The sequence below is a fragment of the Truncatella angustata genome (assembly GCF_020726525.1).
Source record: "Truncatella angustata strain MPI-SDFR-AT-0073 chromosome Unknown BKA67scaffold_2, whole genome shotgun sequence".
NCBI lineage: Eukaryota > Fungi > Ascomycota > Sordariomycetes > Amphisphaeriales > Sporocadaceae > Truncatella > Truncatella angustata.
Window position 1 is genome coordinate 5861006 of NW_025763382.1, and position 21697 is coordinate 5882702.

The 21697-nt window shown below is 47.6% G+C and overlaps 10 protein-coding genes across 10 annotated transcripts; 5 read left to right on the forward strand and 5 right to left on the reverse strand.

The window, feature by feature from the left end:
- The first annotated feature begins 847 nt into the window (after positions 1-847).
- Positions 848-2404, forward strand: BKA67DRAFT_556967 (uncharacterized protein). Its single transcript, XM_046102205.1, has one exon. The coding sequence runs from the start codon at positions 1102-1104 to the stop codon at positions 1582-1584; it is 483 nt and encodes a 160-aa protein (XP_045962252.1). The 5' UTR covers positions 848-1101; the 3' UTR covers positions 1585-2404.
- A 3183-nt stretch (positions 2405-5587) lies between these two features.
- BKA67DRAFT_556969 (uncharacterized protein) lies at positions 5588-6094 on the forward strand. Its single transcript, XM_046102206.1, has one exon. The coding sequence runs from the start codon at positions 5771-5773 to the stop codon at positions 5963-5965; it is 195 nt and encodes a 64-aa protein (XP_045962253.1). The 5' UTR covers positions 5588-5770; the 3' UTR covers positions 5966-6094.
- BKA67DRAFT_513940 (microtubule associated protein) lies at positions 6044-7057 on the forward strand (the record flags this gene model as incomplete). The annotated part of the gene is made up of 3 exons (XM_046097613.1): positions 6044-6144; positions 6296-6408; positions 6519-7057. 3 exons carry the CDS (start codon positions 6044-6046, stop codon positions 7055-7057), a joined length of 753 nt encoding a protein of 250 aa, XP_045962254.1.
- Positions 7058-9363: 2306 nt separating this feature from the next.
- Positions 9364-10118, reverse strand: BKA67DRAFT_533196 (uncharacterized protein; the record flags this gene model as incomplete). The annotated part of the gene is made up of 3 exons (XM_046099662.1): positions 9364-9573; positions 9623-9929; positions 10075-10118. The coding sequence occupies 3 exons, from the start codon at positions 10116-10118 to the stop codon at positions 9364-9366; spliced, it is 561 nt and encodes a 186-aa protein (XP_045962255.1).
- A 2504-nt stretch (positions 10119-12622) lies between these two features.
- On the reverse strand, positions 12623-13297 carry BKA67DRAFT_204805 (uncharacterized protein). The gene has a single exon (XM_046095447.1). The coding sequence runs from the start codon at positions 13078-13080 to the stop codon at positions 12685-12687; it is 396 nt and encodes a 131-aa protein (XP_045962256.1). The 5' UTR covers positions 13081-13297; the 3' UTR covers positions 12623-12684.
- An 811-nt stretch (positions 13298-14108) lies between these two features.
- BKA67DRAFT_204807 (uncharacterized protein) lies at positions 14109-15694 on the forward strand. Its single transcript, XM_046095448.1, has 6 exons — positions 14109-14776; positions 14830-14882; positions 14948-15007; positions 15058-15135; positions 15187-15264; positions 15319-15694. Exons 1-6 carry the CDS (start codon positions 14514-14516, stop codon positions 15480-15482), a joined length of 696 nt encoding a protein of 231 aa, XP_045962257.1. The 5' UTR covers positions 14109-14513; the 3' UTR covers positions 15483-15694.
- A 61-nt stretch (positions 15695-15755) lies between these two features.
- BKA67DRAFT_533199 (uncharacterized protein) lies at positions 15756-16261 on the reverse strand (the record flags this gene model as incomplete). The annotated part of the gene is made up of 2 exons (XM_046099663.1): positions 15756-16103; positions 16244-16261. 2 exons carry the CDS (start codon positions 16259-16261, stop codon positions 15756-15758), a joined length of 366 nt encoding a protein of 121 aa, XP_045962258.1.
- A 459-nt stretch (positions 16262-16720) lies between these two features.
- BKA67DRAFT_673829 (uncharacterized protein) lies at positions 16721-17684 on the reverse strand (the record flags this gene model as incomplete). Its single annotated transcript, XM_046108742.1, has 1 exon — positions 16721-17684. Exon 1 carries the CDS (start codon positions 17612-17614, stop codon positions 16721-16723), a length of 894 nt encoding a protein of 297 aa, XP_045962259.1. The 5' UTR covers positions 17615-17684.
- A 1246-nt stretch (positions 17685-18930) lies between these two features.
- On the forward strand, positions 18931-19584 carry BKA67DRAFT_506220 (uncharacterized protein; the record flags this gene model as incomplete). The annotated part of the gene is made up of 3 exons (XM_046097131.1): positions 18931-19041; positions 19108-19204; positions 19298-19584. Coding segments are annotated over 3 exons (495 nt in total), but the record flags the coding sequence as incomplete, so codon positions are not given.
- An 816-nt stretch (positions 19585-20400) lies between these two features.
- Positions 20401-21652, reverse strand: BKA67DRAFT_204878 (kinetochore Sim4 complex subunit FTA2-domain-containing protein). The gene is made up of 2 exons (XM_046095449.1): positions 21337-21652; positions 20401-21280 (listed from the first exon to the last, which is right to left on the reverse strand). The coding sequence occupies exons 1-2, from the start codon at positions 21490-21492 to the stop codon at positions 20537-20539; spliced, it is 900 nt and encodes a 299-aa protein (XP_045962261.1). The 5' UTR covers positions 21493-21652; the 3' UTR covers positions 20401-20536.
- Between the last annotated feature and the right edge of the window lie 45 nt (positions 21653-21697).

Below are 21697 nucleotides of genomic sequence, written 5' to 3' on the forward strand. Positions count from 1 at the left end.
GACTTTCGAGACTTACGGGCTACGCTACAAAGATGGCGATAGCATATACTATGAAATAGACAAGGGCGAAAGAAGTGGGTTGGTTTACGGCTGTTACGGCCGTACGAAGGGGTTTGATAAATAGGGGGTATACGGAATTGCCAGCTAACTCTAGTTTCTGTCGATAGCGGGTATGCGAAAGATTGAGCCAGAAAATGTCTACATAAAGATGTGGATTAACATTAAGAACTTGTTAATATACCGCAATGTCTATACTCGCATTATGGTACCAGGCCAAGAAAAGCGCAGTGGATCAGGCATTTAACAAGGGCAAGGACAAGCACTTTGAGCCGACCACAGCCTCTAAATCTGTATTCTAATGGGACTCACAGGTTAAAGCCGCCCTGTACTTTTGAGAGTGACCCCGGCTGCAAGCCAATCGATGTTCATAAAACCTCTAATCTTGAATCGGTACTTCACTCTTACTGCTCTCTTTAAGCGTCTATACCATAATATGTGGTCTCAATAGAAAGAGAGGTCCCAACTAATCTTGATTACCTTTCCAAGTAGCTGCCGCTACAGGCGAGTAATCCGGTAATGTCTCGTGTTAGCGGCATGTCAGCGGGTGATGCTTGTTATTTAACATGCATGCAACTAGGGCATGTTTTCCAGATGCCTATGTAGCCACAAATTCAACTCAACGAATGGTTCAAGGCCTCGGCCGCGTTCCGAGAATTTAATAATAACAGGCCTGCGTGCTGATGATCTAGGGGCGTATCGCCGCTAAGACTTTTATTGGCGAAATGATTGGTATCCGTGGACGGCGTCCCCTCCGAAGATTTGGAGACTTGTCCGGATCCGGACCTGAGAGCAGTTCTACATACCGAATCATTACGCGCTTCGTTGTGCCAACTATTTTATTCAAGCAACTCTTTGTGAAGTCTATATTCCGCAGCCCCATCCTCCAACACCTATTGGCGGTCCTGGAAAATCTACCTTGTCTATAACTCGAATCCCCCTCCTACCACCTCTATGTTGAGCCTTTTTGAAGACTAGGCATCGATACTAGTTGGTCTTTCTTTCACCTCAAGCGTTCAAATCATCGTTGCAGGCCATTAATAGATGGCAGGCCCCTACCGCTCTATTTTACCCATGCCCAGGCCTAATGAACACCTGGGCAATCCTATGGCAGAAACATCACAAAAGAGGCATACCATCTCACTTGCGTGTCAACGCTGCCGGCAGAAAAAGGTCAAATGTGATGGACGGCGTCCTCACTGCGAAGCTTGTTCCACAAAAGAAGCAGAGTGTCATTACAACGACGACCCAGAGAATACCACACATGCACACCTGATACGGGATTTCCGCCGACTCGAACAGCAGCAGAAGGAGCTTCTCGAGGTGTTTGACATGCTGAAGACCCGCCCGCAGGCGGAGGCAGACGTCATATACCAACACCTAAGGCTCTCGAACAACATAACTTCACTCTTATCATTATTCAATAAGAGGGATCCTGCTCCGCAAATATATATAAGCTCCACCTCCACGACCAACCCAAGACAATTGGATTCACAACATAGCACAACGACGAACACCACCGATTAGACAGTCATGCATATGATATGAGTCTCTACGAAAGGATTCCTGGGCGGCAGGAGACTGTCTTGAACTCCGAGTAAAACATGCGCAGAGTGAACAGCACGAACTCACAGCAAATAACAACCTGGTCTGAGGATACTTTGGATTCAATTGACAACTAAAGAGCCATTTACCAGCTAATACCGGCTTCGAACGATGGAAGTTTCCTCGGATCCGAGATAAGTGGCCTACACGGTGCCTGTCGATTGAGCTCTCTCAGTCGACCTTTGACGAACTTGTTATCATCACAACCCATCTAGGTCTGACCATGGGCTTGAGCGCAAATCACTCTGCAACACTTATAAAGTAGGTGATGATATGATAGGCGATGCACGCCGCCTGCGGTAAGCGTCAAGGCAGAAGAATCCACACCTTCATCTGTTAAAGCCTTGGCAAGATTGGCATGGGCGTATCCTTCTCGATATTCTTTCGAGTTATTCGATGACAATCTGTTTCGTCATCGTCTTCACCCACATCAGCGTTCGCCAGCTTGTGTATATGTACCACGGGGCTGCTAGCCATCCTTTTCATATAGACGGCGAGGTCGCGTGTGTGACGAGCCTATCATTGTGCAACATTTGGTCAGTAGAGCTATAGTAATGATGACTTGAGGTGGGGCTTAAGCGCTGAAGAAGGAAGTTGACCTCTGTTTAGTTATGAATATCAAACGCTTATATTCTGTGGAACATGCCTGAATGAGCCCGACGAATTATGAAGCGAGATTTATTCGGGTCGAATGCCGATTCGATGTTCCAAGGTTTGGCACTTGGAAGGATTGGCAGGTGAGCGGCTAAAACTTTCTTGAGACGGTGTGGTCGAAATAAACTTCATGTGGCGCATTTGTACTGAGGATTTCGCCTCAGTTTGTTGGCCTCGAAGTAGCCAAACAGGATTCAACCTATATCCACAGAAGTAAAGGTACACCGAAGATTGGCTGGGCATGAGAGGTATTTAAACGGCATGGTTGCAAGCCTCTGTGAAATAAAGTATTACGCTTGCGTATTGCTTGTAATGGTAGTATGCACTTGCAACGACCACGAAAAAGATGCTTCACGACATCTTTGATACCAATAGTCACTTTCAATGTGCCTGTGATGCAAATCATATTTGTCCCTTTGCGCTCTAGCATATTCTTACAAACCCGAAACCCAACCACTTCTTCCACAAAAAGGATCAACTACGTCAAAGAAGTCTTGATTTGGACTGACCTCCGATTGAACGACGATCACTATACCGATCCAAGCCCGAATCCTCGATTGTCGGAATCATAGACGTTATGTTCTTTGAATCATATGCAGGGCCACGACAATTGTGGTGAGCGGGGTTAGCTCCATTCAATTCCAGGATGTAAAGGGGGTATTTGAACGGATGACACTCTTGTACAAGGCAGGCAGATTGTTACCACTTTGGTCTTCGGGCCAATGATTGTGGAAAACTCTTCTGGAGCCGGCGTGCTATACACGGAGAGTTGCTTGCCATGAACTGACAGTCAAGACTATTGTGAGCTCGAACCATCCCCTGCCTCGTTCAATATCAACACTAAATTGCGTCGTCCAGCCCCGACAATGTAAGTGTGTTCTTCGGTCTTTCCAAGCTCATGTCTCGCAATATCACACTGACGGGGGTTTTGTATTGATCTCTGCCGCTGCATACAGCGACTTCCACATGTTGACGAGTGTATAAGTGTCCTCTCCGTCTATTCCAATGTCCCTAGCAGTTGTGAGCGTCTACACTTATGTCTTGGTTGACACATGCGATCATACAGCGAGCTCTTTCGCGATTTGGCCGCCGCTGGACTTATTGCGTCAATACTATGCATATGAAAAGTCCAGCAGTTCAGAACAGCCAGAAGCCATCAGGCCCATGTTTCAATGACTCGCCATGCATACTTTACTAATGTAGTAAATATGAATAAAGACCTTAAAGACCTGTTGCGAAGTTGATGGTTTAGACGCATTGGACGCTGCAAGAGCCTAGTGCTCCCCTCGCCCCCCTCCCTATTAATGACGTTATTCGCAGTTGATTGCTCTGAAATTGGTTGATGACAGTTTTTATGCCTTGATGTTGAGATCATATGTTGTGTTTGGTACTAATATTTACGAAGAACAAATAAAGGCCGGACCGCGCGCATTCACGCATCAAGTTTTGCCGAAAGAATATCATGGGACGCTGCATCAGAGACTACAAGGACGAAAAATATGACTTACTGTCTTTTGTTTTTGGAAGTCTTCATTTCAAGATCATTTTGATCTGCGGCGAGGGCGAAAAAGGGTCCCAAAACGCTTCAGGAAGAAACAATCAAGATTTATCCCTAGAGTCAAGCAAATATATACGTAGGGTGACGGGTATCTCAGACAAACAAAGACATGTATTGGGGGTGGAGGGTCAAGGACACCGATGATCTTAGTGTAACCAGACTCTCTGTAAGCGAACGCTTGGTGATAGACATGTCACATATGGTGATCAATAGTAGTCTGTTGATATGAAGTGTGATCTAATAGTGAGGGACAGAGCTATCCTCTGTTCTACTGAAGGCTACTTAAAGTGGCTGCCCTTGTTGTGTACATAAGGCAACAGGTGGAGACCTGAGGAATCCATCACTTGGGACTAACATAGTTAGTCCTGGTGACGACTTTGTTGCCCTCTTCCCAGATATGTTGTAAGATCACGTAAGGTAGAGCATCATCTGCGTCGTTGGACTATCGTAATTCGTGACTTCGACAATCTATTAGCCACATGTTTTGGGGATATAAACCGTCCAGCGATTAGTACTGGGGATGTTCCCAAGTCGGCATTGAATAGTTGACCTCAGACAGCCTTGTCAATGCTCCAAAAAATGGGATCATAGTACATAAGTCACAAAGAGTGTTCATGAATTGGTTGATTAGTCTATTAGGAGATTGAACATCTTTGTCCTTTAGGTTGGTGGATTAAGTGCAGTATTGAAAGTTGCGGCACTTATGCTGTCAGACAAGTATATTTACTGAACGTTGGTTGTCTGGGCAGACGTCAAGTTCTACAACTTCGCTCAAGTAGCAGGACCAGCCATCAAGTAATCACCGTTCACATTTCATCCTTGCGAATCCAGCACGTTGCTATCTCAACATCGATTGTCTACAGTGAGCTGTGTAGTTTATGGCAAGCAGCGTGGTAACCCTGCTTCTCTTTTAATTTTAATATTTTTTCCCTTTCTTTCTTTTTAGCAATCCTATTGCTTCTGCAAGAAGTTGCATTGCCGGGTGCTGCAGCCCTTTCGCTGGCGAGCTGACGAGGACTGGTACGAGGGGATATCCAACTGGGACTCTTCAGTGAATGGAGACGTGTGCCAAAGGCGCAGCTTCAGCGCCGGTTGTCATGTGTTGAAACAGCCCTACGTCCAAAGACGTGATCGTTTGCAAGAAGGATGACAACTCTGCGCTTTACTTTGAACGCGTTGGGTATGTCTCAGCATCAAGGCTTCTTGAATTACACTTGGGGATCTAAATAGAATGACATGGGTATCAGCAGAAGCAATGCCAACCTAGCCTTTTGCATGTTCAAGTGAGAAATAACTGCTGATGAAAGTATAGAAAACATTGCTCTTGCTATTAAAGGGTAGCTTGTGCGCAAGTACCATGATAAGGATAGAGTGAAATGGTATACTACCTCTTAAACTACATAGGTTTCGAATCAAAACGCATGGGAGATAGATTTCTCGTATGATAGAAATCTGTGTTCGCAGGGGGGGTCAACCTAAACCAACTAGTGCTTGAAATGACGCGACTCGATTGCCAGCGCGTGTTCTTGGGGTCTTTGCAAGGCAACTTGAGACGTGGTATACTGTTAGCTGAGAGGACAGTAGCAGGTACTCTAAATTTTGAGATATTCGCATGATGAGATTCAAAGCTTGTCGGCTTCGCTCCCCCTCGCAGCGATTCATGTAGAATGAAATGAAGAGCTGGCTTGTGCGTTCGATAGATGCTGTGAGAATGTGTCAATACACCCGACCCTGAGCCTTGGATACAGGGGTAGCCCAACGACCCCACCAACGGCGGCGGCTTCGGTTTGTTTTGTTTGATTGGGGCGATAGCGGGCACTATTTGCTCCCAGCTCCCAGTCCAGGTCCCCAGGAAATTTGAATCGATTTGATTTGATTGCCAACGAAACGAAATTGATGCCATCGCGGCAGCAACCGTCGCTTTTTCGTCCTTTCCTTCTACTACCATCATACTTTTTAATATCTCTGTCTGGAATCACCACACGTTGGCCTCCTGACAACCGACTTTGTGCACTCTCCCTGCATATTCCTTTGCAGCTTTTCATATTCCTAGAAGCTTTGCGCCCAGTGCTAATCTACAAAGATGGGTGAATCTCGGTGAGTGCCAATAGCCTTGGAATACGGCCCCCATCTCATGCCTCGTTGGCGTGGCATGATCGGGCCATCACGATGTCGCAGAAGCTGATTCCGATAAACAGACAAGAGCTCATTGCATGGCTCAACAGCCTTCTCCAGCTCAACATCACAAAGGTCGAACAATGCGGAACTGGGTAGGTTTATTTACTTTTACTCAAAAGAAAATACTGCCCTGAAATTGCCCCTCCCCCGCAACACCGCGACCAGACCCCCTGTCCACCACCAAGACGGAGGTTGAGGCCACTCGAGAGCTCACTCACATTCTAACAACAACAATAACAACAGTGCCGCAATATGCCAAGTATTCGACAGCATCTTCCTCGACATTCCCATGTCCCGTGTCAAGTTTAATGTCAACACCGAATATGCCTACATTCAGAACTTCAAGGTGCTGCAGAGTGAGTGTTTAATCCCATCCCTTCCCTTCCCTTTCCCTCTGTCCTCTACCACCCACTGTTTGTCTGCCGATCTGAGCGACTTTTGGACTGACTCCTCGCCCTTTTCACAGACAGCTTCGCCAAGCACAAGGTCGACAAGACCGTCCACGTCGAGGCCCTAGTCAAATGCAAGATGCAGGATAACCTCGAGTTTCTCCAATGGACCAAGAGATACTGGGATCAGAACTACCCAGGCGGCGAGTACGATGCTGTAGCACGACGAAAGGGAGCAACGGTGCCCTCGACTGGAGCCGGCCCCAGAGCTACCACCACTTCAGCCGCTCGCAGGACAGGAGGAGGCACCACACCCTCGGGCGGTCCTAGAATCGGCTCCGCTGCAGGTGGTGGTGGTGCCGCCTCGGCCGCCTTGCGACAAGAGAACAACACATTGAAGGAGACCGTCGTCGGCCTGGAGCGAGAGCGCGACTTCTACTTCAGCAAACTCCGAGACATAGAGCTGCTCATCCAGCAGGCTTGCGAAGAGGACCCCGAGATCGAGAAGCAGGAGGACGGCCTTATCAAGCAGATCCAAGCCATTTTATACTCCACCGAGGAAGGTTTCGAGATTCCAGCTGAGGGCGAGGGCTTGGATGACCAGGAGACTTTCTAAACAAACGATCAAGACGCGGTGCGAGGTAAGCGTGGGCGAGATGGTGGACGCCGCGAAATCAGCGCTTCAGGGATGCTTTGGCCCCAAGCACCATGACGGTCTGAAGAGCGCGCTTGACCGCACGATCAACGGGGGTCTGCACGGAAGTGCTCGCTGTTGTGTGCGACATGTTCATGAACAGGGACATACAACGATATGGGTAGTATATGGGTGGCATAGCCCATGAACTAGCATCAGTAATATGCTCTGAAGAGACTCGCACGACCAAAGGTCATGAATAGACATCAAGACTTGTTTTCTATCATCCTCTACTATGGTATATCCTGCTAACGTCGTTTCGTTCGTCAGTACTATGGAAACATGGCACGTTGCAGCCGTTGGTGTAGTGCTACTTACAAAACGCTGTCCCAAATCATTGAAAACCCCGAAACGTTGCGATTTGTCATATGTCGTTGTTTCACCTTATCAACTTGTTACTCCCTCTCTTGTTCCTTCTCGACACTCAACACTTGATCACAATCGTACTTTCTAGTAGCCATTGTCTGCCACGGCGACGGCAATCGCGACTTGCAAGCCGTCAAACCACCCAATGGCACACATCGGATAATCTGGAAATCCTTTTCCAATTACAAAACTGACAATCGAGATTCCGCATCCGTTGTGACTGAGCTCAAGTGCTCGTCGTTCCTTCGCCGCCCGATTCGTTTCTGACCATCCCTATTGCCGCATTGCTCCTGGAGCTCTTTATTATTCCCCATTGTTATATAACTAAAGCTCAGAGCTTCCCTACATGACATTTAATCTACGGTCCCACCTCTACTCAAAATGAAGTTCCGTGTCGTCAAGCGTGCTCGCAAGCATAGCACCACAAAGCAGATATCTGGCTTCGAGCTCGGACGCCGCTAGTTGCTTCGTATTGGGATTCGTCAGAGCCTCGAAGCATTCCAGACGCATCAAGTCATGAATGAACCAGAAACCCCCGGCCAAGCCGCTCCTACCACGCGACATGCTGCTCGTAAGAAAGGCGAGATGACCAGCTTGACGAGCAAAGAACCTATGACGGGCAAGTTCGTTGGTCACGTGAGTCCGTCAGGCGGCTGATGCAGTAACACAGCGCTCCGACCGGGTTGGTATCGCGTTCGATACATTGTGGCCCAACGATTGAACTACTATCTTGTCGAGTGGGAAGGCATCAACCCAAGTACAGGAAAACAATGGCCTGCCGACTTCGTAAGTCTTGTTTCTGCTCGCTCTTGGGAGCACTCCGCGCCTGAACGCCATCATGGTGATATAGATTTTGTATGAATGACATTATGTTTTTCAACACCTGACGCCGCCCAATCAGCTGACCAATCCCCCCACACACAGCTTCATTACTCAGATCTGAACGGCACAGCATTACAGGAGTGGCATGACTTGGAGAGAAGGGGAGAGTTGAAGCGCGATGAGTGTGGAACACTGGTCAGAGAAGAATCATTAGGCGCACGCGATCACAGAGAAGCATGGAAGCGAAGTCTAAGTCAAGCCTGTGCGATATCATGAGGCTTAAGTATCACGGCGTTGGCATTTAGAATGGCACCTTCCATAATTGCGCAAATGTTCTAGTGAAAACCCGAAATCGGGGGCAAGTTCAGGGTCGAAGGTGGAAGATCTGCTAGTTCAAATTTGAGGTAGTCTGCTGAGCATATCACATTTCGGAATTGAACAACGTTTTCGGCAGAGAGATGATCGCTTTTGTTTGCTTAGTGTTGATAATACTGTTGCCAACTGATTGTCAGACGACGCGTTTGTGGACTCATACCTGCGACAGTTGATCAACTATTCGAAGTTCTCAGCATCTGCGATCTGACAAACTCTTTGTGTTCTCATCAGTGGCTGCTACGCTCTATACTGAATTACTTGAGTATGGAACATAGATAGATAGGTCCTTCCGCTGTTGTATTTTCTCTCTCATTGCCAATTAGCTACTCCATACACCACAGCCGTACTACGCACATCTAGGCATTCATGACTGCAACTGTCCAGGCCGTGTATCTGATTTCACTATTAGGTGCTCCTCGTCCATGCTCCCTGCACTATCAACCAAATTTGCGGACGATGTAGTTCATATCCAGACGACCACATATGTCTGCTTCAAAATCAACTACCGACTAAGACACGCAAGAAATCCATGGCGGCTCAGAGATGGATCTTTGAGCAAAGGAGCCAGTTTTGTGGATCCATATGCACCGGCAGCAATCCCGCTATCACTTAAGCATTGTTCTTCATCCTTTACACACAAGCTGACCCCTCTGAGCATAGGCTGATTAGCGGGCTCGACGGGCGAGTTTGACAGTGCTGAAAGCAGGTACGTCGCCCTGGCCATCCGTAGTCATAGCAACATCGCCACACTCCTCGTCAATGCCAGCATCGTCATCCTCGTACATTGCAGCATCATAATCTTCGTTCATGGCAGCATTGCCCTCATTCATTGTAGCAATGCCATCCTCGGTCAAAGCAGTACTGCCATCGGCGTCCTGTATACTTATCAGTATGCCAATAGAATAGTGTGGCATTTCAACAGACCTGCTCCTCTGTCTCCTCGATATCATCCTGCCCAGAGATCCAACCATACTCTGCTTCATCTTCAGTGTCGGAGAACTGTGCTGCTCCAAAGCCATAGGCTTTGAAAAGCTTATAATGGCCGAATTGGTAGTTCTGTCGAAAGTCTCGCATCACACGATCGATGGTATCTGTGAGGCGCGAGGTCTGCAGCAAGTACTCAGGAGTGGGCTCTTTAGATTCCTCAAAGTTGTTTCGTGCATGGGTGATGCGTGATCGGGCAAGAAGGGTAGCTCTGAAAAAGGCTGCAAGAACCTCGCCTTGAAAGAGACTTCATGCAGGGAATGTTGCCTTTCATGCAGTCGAAGAATTCTGCCGGTGTCTTTTGCTCGCAGAGGTGTATATTTCTTCCAACAAGGTTCATCATTCTCATAATACCAAAAGTAATTGAATCACGATCCATGTGAGGAAGGTACCTCTTGAAAGCAATAGTGGCTCTTCGGGACTGCGCAGTTTGCATATTTGGGCGTTCGTTGGTCCACGAACACCATCGAAGCCCAGTCATGGGAACCACATCAACGAGAAGGGGCAAGTTATGTTAAGGCATCTTGGTTCAAGAAAGCCAACTGTAATATGACTGAGTATGTATGAGTTGCAGACGAACAATGCGTGATCATAGCTAAAGGGCATCTTGCCTAGTGTGGTGCTAAGGGAACGGTGGTGCTGTTGAGCTTGGAAAATTCCCACACAGTCGTGTGGAAAAAAGAACAATAATAAAAAGAAGGTACATACTGAAAGTTGAAATTCAAATAGGTGAATTCTAGCTACCGAAAAATTGGTTACTATGTTGTAAGACACAGCTCGGATAGGTTATTCCAGTGCCAGAGTGCTCCGCCTCTAATGATGATTCCAGTTTATAGCTACATCAGAGCTGTCGTCCATCCATTGGCCGCCCAACCTTCTTTCTTGTGACTAAAAAACCAGCTGTTCTATCACCAATCTCACAAAGTGCCTCAATGGTATGGTTCAAGCCCATACTATCTTATTCATTCAGGTTCGATTCCCCGAGCAAGAGGTATCTTCATCGAGATCCGAGCGCCTCCGCCCAACTCAGATTGGGATAGGTTTAGACCCCAACAACGCGGTCTTCAAGTTATAAGTACTTTATCTACCCTTTCAATAAACCTTAATTCTGCCTTGGAAAAAGAATGTACGTAAGTCCATCCTTGTGGAATCCGGAGGTCTCACTTTCTTTTCCCCCTTTCCTCCTTCTTCGTTTTCTCTTTTTCCCTTGTCTTTATTTTTTTTTCTTTTATTTTCCATCTTGGCTTTTGTAGTCTTGTGTTGTTTATCTTAAATTTAATACTTCTCATCATATCATTAAGGTATTCTGGATGTGTTTTTACCCGAGTGTAAGTCTAGAATTATTTATCTATTGACACGATGCCTTGAAGATTCATCGTAGTAGACGATTAGAGAAGTTAGGACTTTGAGGATGTGTCCTCGATATTGGGTACCAAGTGGTACTCCGAAGGCATAGTCGAGTTTAAGGAGCTTGCAGTGCGAATTATGTTCCACTTACCTAGCTAGTTTTGTCGGCCGTTGGATAACTGAGGCGATGTAATAAGTCCGCTTAATAGTCTTGTTATTGTTCTTATTCATCTTTTTCATCCCCTTACTTTATTCCTGGTTTTTCTTTTCATCAAGGACTTCAAAAATATTCCGCCTTTTTCCTGTATTTCCACTTCCGTCCGACTCGTACCGAATTCGACACTCACGTCAAAAGTCTTAACGACTTCTTCCTCCGCTTGCCGATCAGTTCACAAATTGTCACAGCAGTCTGGCGGAGTTGAGTGCGACTTGGGCTCAACCTGAGTGTAGATCCAGCGTCCATCTATGCAATGGGGAAGTCGCGGGGTCATTACGGGCAAAGATATTAAATATCATCAACACTACCACCCGGTAAGCCACGTTTGTCGCGTATCTGCCCTTTGCCATTTTGCGTTCATTGATTTCTCTCTTATTACCCGAAAAGAAAAAAATGCCCGCTGTAAATCCTCGACTACAGCACAATCTTTGGGCATGTTCTACCTGGTCTCGACATAGCTTTTGCCTGTTTTAAATTTCACACAAGGCGTCATCCATTTCGAATCCCGAACTCAAAGGTAACTACAATTACTGGATACTAACTACCATAAGCCTTCCCGATCTGCGTTTGCCAGCCAGGAATTTCTTCTTCAGATTCAGAAACTTGCACTTCACGGGGGCTATAGTATCCAGAAAGACGTGGACATGGATGTGATGGTGGCCCATGAATAGGCGTATATTCCTGAGCTAATGCGCTCAAACTCATTTGCCCTGTAGTGGGTAACGATTGAAATTGTCATATATACGACCACCAAGGTTGATGAGAACGAGGACGGTTTTACCTTACATCTCGACTGGGTTCAAGGCCCCTAAGCCCATCGAAAAAAGACTGGCAGGGAGATAATTTGCGCTTGCAAGACAGAACCTGAGGTTGAACTCTCTATTTCAGAGCAATTTTCGGAAGATCTCGAAGGCTTCGAGACTGAAGCATCATGTAATAATAGTCGCCGAAAGCTGTTTACTTTGGGATGCGGTTTAGGTGTAGCGTGGCTGGCAGGTACAGGTTGACAGACCATTGCGAAGACATTGGGCCAAAGTCAAGCCGCTGAACGATAAAATACGTGAGGCTTCTTCGGGTCACCCGTAATGCTTGGTGCTTCAGGTCGCGATAGTTGCGATAAGATGAGAAGCCGCCAATATTTTCGCGGGCTACCAAGTTCACAATCAACTACCTAGATTGGAGTTGAAAAACGTGTCTTGTGAGAATAGTTCGATTTTTCTCACAATTAAGTGCTACAACATATACCAAACATCGTACTTAGTAGTGATATCACGCCAATCGTTCCATACCGGGCAGGGCAACAACGTCGTTTAACAGATTGACCTGCGATAAGCGCAAGAGATCTTTCTAGCGATTGAAACTTGTCTTTTCTATGAAAGCTAGCTTTTTGGCTTGCTACTTGTCTGGCCTGGTCGACTCCCAGTGTGTATTCCAAGAACTAGGCGGTCTTCTTGCCGTCCTTGACTGTGTTGGACTTGACCACATCCAACTTAGCCACATCAGGGTTAGGTCCGCGAAATGGTCCAGTGAACATTTGCAAGGCAGTTTTCGCAACCCATTTCGGGTTCCCGACCGCTTTTCTGACCGCTCTGCCATTTGCGACAGTCTTAGCGAGCAGGAGCCGAACTACTGGCGTGATGAACTCTTTGCGCTCAGCTTCCAGGTCCGGGTTGAGCGTGACAAGCAACCCAAATAAGACGAGAAATATCGCGCCAAGTAGCAATATCATGAGAAGCTGTGTCCATGCCAGTATGGGACCCGTACGGTTGATTGTTTGTGATGCTTCCAAAGTTGCGTTCACGAGCGGTTTGATCTCTTTGAAGAGTGACGCCATGGTCTGCACGACGGCGCTCGTTGAGCTACACCAGACTGGCTGATCTTGAACAGAAGCTGGGATGGATCGCGGAAGATCCGATTGATGCGACGCGTCGTGTAGTACGAACGAACATGTGCGCGAAGTGTAGTTGATATAAGCTACAGACCGTATACCGCCAACGAGGGTGGAAGAAATCTAGACTAGGTTAGTTTGAGGGGGGAGGCGATCCTCCAAGGGAGGCGCTAACTGTTTGTGGTTTCCCCCAAGCTATACCACACTCGCACGATTGCAACCCAAGAAATGGAGACCATCAGGAACGGTAAGGGGACGCCTCTTACAGCTCACATGGTAGTAGGGGTAGTAGGCAAGGGAGGTAGGTCAATTGGATTGGCGATGCAATAATTGTATTGGGTTTTGATATTGGGTTTTGTATTCGGCTTTGTACTGCAGTGAGTTTTGGTATTAGGTTTCCTCCTTCAGTTCCTACAGTAGCCTGCCGCATTTTGCAAAGCTTGGCTTCGCACCAAGTGCTCGATACTGTAGATGCGATCCACTTTCCATGTTCCCATCGGGACACAAAACTGCTTATAGAAAACTCAAAATTAATGATGCATAGCAGGGCAGGGCCTTTCCTGGTCATTGGGATGAGCCGCACGTTCGTAATCGAACCGTAACGATTCGCGTTTTGTACTATTCAAGTCTAGACTAGTCTAGCATTGGTTTAGGTGACCTCATTCTTACGCATTGAGCTATTCGTCAGTTGATAGGTCGAAGAAATATCACTCAACCGACGTCTGCTTGATTCCGAGAACCCCTTGGACTATCCCCCGGCCCGAGACGCTACCAAGATCAATAGAATGTAGCCTTTGAAAGCCGATGGTCTCCACCAGGCTTTACGGATGAATACCCTTCTCAGAGATGCGCATCCTCTACCCACAGCTCTTCACTAATGGTCAAGTCCCACAGGAAACGAAGACAGACTTACGGCACTCATCACGCTGATTCTATTCAACACAGTTAGCGGTTCGCGCTAGTGCTCTATAGTCGAGAGGACGGAGAAAGTTGGACATTACCCATTGGAACTTGTGTCGCCGCCTCTACTATCCACAACGGGGTAGCCTCACAGGGGCTTTTCGGTCACTCCACAGCAATGGGTCAACCGGGGGTTCAATTTCAATTAAGCTCGTTTTTTTGCCTTGGAAAGTTCAAACTCAAATTGAGGTTGACGAGTGCAGCATACAAGTAGGTGGATAGTACTGCATGTAAAAGAGTAATGTTCGGCTCGCCTTGGCGATCATTGTTTACGATCGAGTCTCTCGATAAACATCAATATTGTACTAGGATGCCAAGCGAGGCACATTCTTCAAAGGCTATTTATAAGATACTACGGGCGCTGGTTGGTAATAAAATACCAATATCACCAATCTCGAGAACTTCACATCAGCGTCACAATGCATCTTTTCAACATCCTCATGCTCGCTAGTGTTGCAGCTGCCCAGACGCTCATCGACTTTGGCCCGTATTGGTGGCTTCGTCCCGAACTTGAACAATCACTCGATGTCCCAGCAGCATGGATTCGTTCGGCCAAAACCACCCTTGTGATAGGAGCCATCCCTAGCCCCCGGGTCGACCGCCTCGCTATCTGGCCCGGTATGGCCACAAGTGGCGGCGATCTCATTCAGGCGCTTGCAGTGTCTTTCGCCGATCCTGACGAGTGAGTAAAATGTCTAGGACGTCGTTCGCTGCGGCGTCTAACGTAATGTTCAGCAATTGTGGTGGGAATCCGGAGGAGTGGTGCACATGGGCAAGCACACTTGAAGGTATGCAGCACTCTAGGTACGCTGGCCTTTGAAATGTTGCTAAGTATTCTACTATTCTACGATAGTAACACAAAAATACGGAACGATGATTCCGGCGACAGAGGGAACTCATATCACCATGTACTGTGAGTTATCATTAATCATGTGGTAGTTATGCTCCACTAATCCCATTTAGATATTTACAATGATCGCACAGAAATGTATGACCAGACTGTCTCTGTGAACGGCCAAGTCATTTCCACGCTCTCAACTTGTAAGTGCCACCTACATTAGAGGTTTGGTGTTGATCTTCTGACATATATAGCATCCGGTAAGGCCCAAAACTGGCAGACTGCCGTTGAATGCCAAGAGAGCGCATGCTCCAGCACCGTACCTGCTCATAGTAGGCCCCCTTTACTTACACTCGGTAGATACACGTCTCTCTAACCTTGCATAGGGTACATTGATACTACCATTGTTCTCGATTGCGCAGACGAGACATTCGCAAACTCACTTGCCACCTACGAGACGACATCTTCTGGTTTTACCACATCCGACGGCGGCATCACTTGGACTGTTGATACCATCAACATCAACGAATACACTTTCAAATCTTCTTAGTCGTATTCCTATAATTGTCTCCTTTTGCAGCCCCCTTCATTCTATTGTAGCAACAAGTATCCATACCTGTAGTAATAGTGATATGTGATAAAAAGCGAGATAAACGAAGACGCGGAAAGGAAGAAAGACGTGGAGACAGATCATTCGATCGAGTAATACACTTAATACACATTTGAAAATAGGTGGGAAATAATGGCGTTGGATGATTTCTAAAGTTTTCAGATACTGATATTATGTGGGCCTGCCGGCCTTCTGCTTTCAAATTCCTTGCTATTATTCTTTAGTGGTCCACTGGCATTTGTATCCGCGAACTCTCCAGGCTAGAACAGCAACGATGGCCATCAAGGCGAAGATACAGATCCAGGTTATTCCAAGAATGAATCCGAGAGTACCACTACGTGCTCGTGTGAGTGCTAGCTTCTCTCTCTTCCTCTTCAGCGTATTTTCGAGTCTAGCAGTGTCGCGGTCATACTTGTAGGCGAGCCAGTCATACGTGCCACGCTGTTCTTCGTTAAAAGAGTTGTAGACCCGGTCGAACTCGTCTTGGACAAACTTGCGGCGCGCAACCTGTCGCGGACTGGGTACGTCTTTGTTCTTCATTCGTTCTCTTTCCTCCTTGGTCTGTAGTGAATACAGATGACGTTTCTCTTTGTCGGTGAACTTGTGGAATTTTCTTACGTTTCCCCCATTCCAGCTCAGCCGCTCCAGCTCAATTTCGAACGCCGTGGGGGAATATCTAAAGAACACGGTTCATTATTTACCTGTTCACATGTCGACATGGTGAATCAATGTTAAAACGGAATTCAAGTCTGTGCTCGTAAATCCGAATCTGATGGTTGAGAATAGCTGACGTGTAATGACAGATACCGTGAGATTAAGGTATTTTTATACTAGATAGTTTCTTATATCGCTGGAAGCCAGATGATACTTGTGTGGTGTTAATGCAAAATCTACCACAATTTTATTGTCGGTCTTGTATGTGTAACCTCCGCTGATTTTCTTAGTTGCCTTACTTTCGTTGTCCTCGACAGAAGGAGAGACATACTAAACAATACATAATAAAAACATACACTTGTATGTCTTGTAGAGTATCGGTGGACAAAGAAGTAGGATCAGAAGGATTGAATCACGTGTTACAAAACTTTTCACAATCTCATGCTGAGAAGTATCCTACGTTGAATGGCCCACTATAAAGCAATTGGTAAGAACGCTATGAACAACCTATATTCCTTTCTCTACTAATAGCACGAATTCATGACCCGGCGTCTAAAGAACGAGACTGCATCTGCGCTGAATGGTGGGATACCTTCTGTTAAAATCTCGAATCTTCTATCCCCATGTCGGTCTAGCTCCGATTTGAAGCTATTCTGTCCAAGGCCAAACCTATCGACGGCCTGTTGTATAATCTCAAATTGAAATATTATCAGCTCCAAGAACTCCATTCCATGACCTTCGTCGAACTCCCTTTGTTTCCACAGTACGTGCTCATTGGGAAAATACGGAAAAATATTTGTCACAACATGACCGATCTCATGAAACAGGTATTGTATCATATCCTCAAATGAATTCGTTGACCGGTGCGCCGATTTGATTCGGTTCCCGTCTCTGTGGGTAGGCTCCTCGGTGAACATATACACAGTACCAGTGTCATTGTCCCAATAGGCGGCGCCCTCATTCTGGCGATTGGGACCGATCGAGACAACCAGATTGAAAGGACGCCATTGTGTCCGATAACACTGTCCTCTACTAGATCCAGTGTACCTGGTGGGTTTTGTCAGCGCGCCCCAGAAGAAGAAGTGATCAAGAGCAGCGATATACGTCCATAGAATTTCTGCGATCTGGATTTCATTGGTTCCGTAACCACTAGAGCGGAAGTAATTATCATCAAGCAGCAACCTCGCAGCGAACTCGTCCCATTCGTATCCGGCGCTTGGAGAGATAGCTCGGCAATGAGACGTGATTGCCTCGACTACTTCTTCCATGTCTTGGTCATGTCCATGAGTTTCGTGAATCCTAGCAAAGTGGCCGGGAAGTTGCGTTTTTTTCACCATGCAAATGCGGTGGAAGTCTGCCACGCGAGTCCGCAGAGCAGTGATGAAAGCCGCAAGGCTTTTTGAGGTAACCCTTGTCATGGTCTGTATACGCGTTTCACGGCTTCTGTTTTTGACTCGCTTGGTGCGAGGGCAATAATTTGACTCTCTCGGGCCAGGGTATTGCGCATAGCTCCCATCATATACCAACTGTGTTAGTGAGCCACAATTATTTTGTTCTTTTTTTGGTTTGCGCAACCCATTACAAGAAAGGCGTTGTTGTCTCAACTAATGATCTGTTCACGAGCTTGCGATACATGATTCGCACAATGTTGTCCGTCACTGACCTGTCATGAGACTTTACTCTCGTAGGTCATATAAAATGGCCGTGGTAAAAGGGCAGATGGACTCGAGACATGGTAAATAGCAAATATGATGGCCTGGCTAGAGTTGATTATAGGCATTATTCTGCCAGCACTTTCACTATATAATGGCTGTAACAACAATAACAAATAGGACGCGCAGAAGGAATCAATGCCGAACGGTCTTGCGCCATGGACAGTGGCGCAGAAAGCCGAACTTGCACTAAAGTTTGGATCTTCATCTACAGCAGACCGATAAGCTCGGAATGCGACTGGAGACAAATCACTTGGGCTATGCGGCCCAGCTGGTATCCCGCAAGATTTTGAAGCAATTCGTGATAAACTTGTTGCTCTATGCGGATGTTTTCGTCGTAGAAGTGGTGAGGTTGGGTAGATGGGAAGTGATGACCACACGAAAGTGATTTTTGTGGCAGTGCAGCATGTGTAGCGACAACTGAAATGATACTGTGTATATGTAGGTATGTATGTATGTATAGCTGTTGGTGGGGAGCGTCTGATTGACAGGGAGCATTATTAATCACCGTTGCGGATTGAAGTAGGGGCCGGAGCGCTGGGAACCGAACAGACAGTGCTTCCACTTCACCGCCTTCCTCACAAGCCTAACGCCTCCGAGCCCCCCGAGCCCGCTGGACGACTCACTAGGTTGATTACCTTACCTAACGGAATAGCTGACATCATCTCCACTAAAAACCCGGCGATTCTCGAAGCCAAGCCAAACAACCAACAGTAGCATAGGCATTACTATTAACTCACTCTATTCTGCTGTCGAAGCAAAGCCTCCCACCTGTCTTCCTTCACCCACGACCAGCATCTCATCTCTCACCCCTCTCAAGTGTGCATACCTCTAGCATGTCTCTACGATGCATGAAGGCTCCATCAGCTGCGAAGCTCTTTGTACAGCTCTCGACTAGCTCGGCACAGTGTTCGGTATTAGATGTATTCTTGCCCCGACAAACCCCAGCAGCGATCCAACCGAGAAGGAATGCTCGCATCGTGCGGCCTCCTGTCGCAAATGTACAGGCTTATGTGGGAAGGCGCATGTTTAGTGCGACAAGCATGAGCCGCAAGACGCAAGCCATCCGCAACCCACAAGTCGATGAGGATGGCAATGAGATGATGTTGGAAATCACGCCACGCGCCGCTCAGGTATGGTATTCTGGCTTTGACGGGACATCGCTTTTCTGTCTGATCGCTAACACTATTCCCTTTCAGCGTCTCACCAAAATCATGACCAAAGACCAAAACCCTTACCTAGCCCTGCGCATACAGGTTGAGTCGGGTGGCTGTCATGGGTTTCAATACAGGATGGGTTTGGTCACTCTCCCTTCCTCGCTTTCTGATCCCCAGTCTGCACCCACGCATTCATCAATACCAGAGCCCCCATCACCCGAGACCGAGGCAGAAATGGCACCATCGACGACCACGACCACGGAGGCGCTACAGTCGGAACTTGGCGAAGACGATACAATATTTGCTTTCGCAAAAGACGATGCTGCGCAGGAACAATTTGACGCTCAGACATTGGTGACGGCGCCCAAGATTGTGCTGGATGGTCCGAGTTTGGACCTGCTGAAAGGCTCAAAACTGGATTTTACCATGGAACTCATCGGAAGCCAGTTTAAAATTACCGACAATCCTGCTGCGACGAGCAGCTGTGGCTGTGGCACGAGTTTTGATGTTAAGATATAGAACACGGCAGAGGAACCAGAGCGCAGGAAACAACACACTGGTGCACCCAAACTGCCATTCAGCTTCTGAACCGGTATTTGTTGAAGAACCCAGTTAAGGCTAGTTGTTCAGAATCGATTGGATCTACCTCATTGCTCAGCCTGCCGAGGCGCCTTGTGCCCTTGCAAGTTTGGGGGGCCTCTTACGTCCAGTGGAAATACCTCAGCCAGAACAACATGCTTTGTTCTCGGATTGGGCACTACCTTGCCCATCTTTGTATTGCCGAGAGGTTTCACCGAAGAACCGTCCGAAATCAGATGTGTTACTTTCAAAGTGGAAGCTGAACATACAGCCTCAGAGTCAAGGGCTAAAGGTCGCAATAACAGCCCGATATAAGGGCATGTTGTCCAATGGCATTTGTTGCTTTGTGTGAGTATTATATTCACGTATGTAACCCTTACGGAGATGTACTCAGGTGACCATTGGCACCACTTGCTGGTATGTCGACACGTCAAATGAGAATATCTTGGCGAGTAGGCTGGAGTTGTGTGATGGACGCTGTACAACCAAGCATAGTTCTTTTCTTTTTAATTATTTTCAAATTCCCTCTCAATTCTTCTTACATCCATCCCAGGTTCAACTCACCAATGATAATAATGGATGTCTCATCACCTGTCTCAGACTAAAATCTAGCATATAGGCGGCATGGGCTTGTCGGGCGCTCCAAATGTGCATGTGTTTCTGCTTCGTTGGATCGGTATTATAGACAGATTGATAGATCAACAATATATTGCCATCTGTTCGAAGAGATGATAATGCAAAGAGGCCACAGTGGAGTGATTAGTTGATCGTTACCATACGCTTTCTTCTAGCATTGTTTCAGGCAGCAGCAACGAATGCAGTTTACTTGTATACGTCTAGTCTACATCACTAGAGACCGAAAATGCTGGGAAAGAAGAAGTTGCACCCTTACTTATTTCGATGTGTGTGGAGGCGCTTCCCAATCGTAATCTGCCGGATGGACTTTCATCATATCCCTGAGAGATCGAGTATCCCATCTCCCTCTCCAGCCGCGCAGGCGCTTGTAGTACATCACATTGGGCGTGATCCTGCTCCATATCATGTACCCGTGTCGCTCGTTCCATTCGTCTATCATGCGGTCGAAATAAATGGCATCGAGGCCAGCGTGCTCGTAGATCCTCCCCGGGCTCCTGTCGCCGCCCGCGAGATCGAGCATGTGGTGCGGCACCGTCCAGGAGGTGCTGAAATCCACGACCTTGCCTCCCCGGAACTTCTTGGCCCACGTGTCCCTGTGGGCGATGCCGCACCGGTGCAGCGCGAGGAAGTCGCGCTGCATCCTGGGCACCATGGGCCGCCGGAAGGGCTCGCCGTCCTCGATGTATTCCTTGACGATAGCGCGGATCGGACCCCTCTCGACGGGGTAGTTATCCTCGTCCTCGTAGAACCTGTCTACCCAGTCGTCCAGCCCTCGCCGCGCGAGCTCGTCCTCCTGGTTTCTCGTGAGTAGGAGATACCCGTGGCAGCCGACCGCAACGGCTTCTTCGCCAGCCTCTTTCAGCCTGGCGAAAGCACGGCACTCGCAGCTGAACGGCTCCAGCTGTTGCAGTTCTCTCTGGGCCGTGCAGGTGACGCCGCGCTGTTTGAGGCGGGCCGGTTGCAGCCATCGAGCGAATGCTATGGGATGGGTGAAGCGGAACTGTGGGACGGTGATAAGCCGGTGCTTTACGGCGCAGAGCCTAGACTTGATCTTACCATCTTCAGCGCATAGATTTGGCCGTCAATGGAGACTTTCCAAACATAGGAATGGGCTCCGCTGCCGACTTGGCCCTGGAACTGGATTGCCACATCACGGCCGCGTTGGAAAGGCTTCAGCTTAGGGCCTTCTATGCTTGGGAGAGACTTGAGCATCTCGATTGGATCTGGCCAAGGCACTCCTGGATGGGGACGAACCACAGCGGGCAAAGACCTCAACCCAGCCTACGAAAATCGCATATCATTACTTCCGCTGCTTTGTTTGATAGACGAAACCCTCTGGTTCTTTGTTCCTGCCATTTGGTCTCTGCTATCGAGGGCTAAAACAAAGACTCTCTGAGGCATCTGTAAGATGTACTGT

Coding starts and splice junctions, on each gene's coding strand:
- BKA67DRAFT_556967 (XM_046102205.1), top strand. CDS start 1,102: ATGGCAGGCCCCTACCGCTCTATTTTACCCATGCCCAGGCCTAATGAA.
- BKA67DRAFT_556969 (XM_046102206.1), top strand. CDS start 5,771: ATGCCATCGCGGCAGCAACCGTCGCTTTTTCGTCCTTTCCTTCTACTA.
- BKA67DRAFT_204805 (XM_046095447.1), bottom strand. CDS start 13,080: ATGGCGTCACTCTTCAAAGAGATCAAACCGCTCGTGAACGCAACTTTG.
- BKA67DRAFT_204807 (XM_046095448.1), top strand. CDS start 14,514: ATGCATCTTTTCAACATCCTCATGCTCGCTAGTGTTGCAGCTGCCCAG. Junction 14,883..14,947: donor ATGGGCAAGCACACTTGAAG/GTATGCAGCACT, acceptor ATTCTACGATAG/TAACACAAAAATACGGAACG. Junction 15,136..15,186: donor CATTTCCACGCTCTCAACTT/GTAAGTGCCACC, acceptor TGACATATATAG/CATCCGGTAAGGCCCAAAAC.
- BKA67DRAFT_204878 (XM_046095449.1), bottom strand. CDS start 21,492: ATGCTCAAGTCTCTCCCAAGCATAGAAGGCCCTAAGCTGAAGCCTTTC. Junction 21,281..21,336: donor AAATCTATGCGCTGAAGATG/GTAAGATCAAGT, acceptor ACCGTCCCACAG/TTCCGCTTCACCCATCCCAT.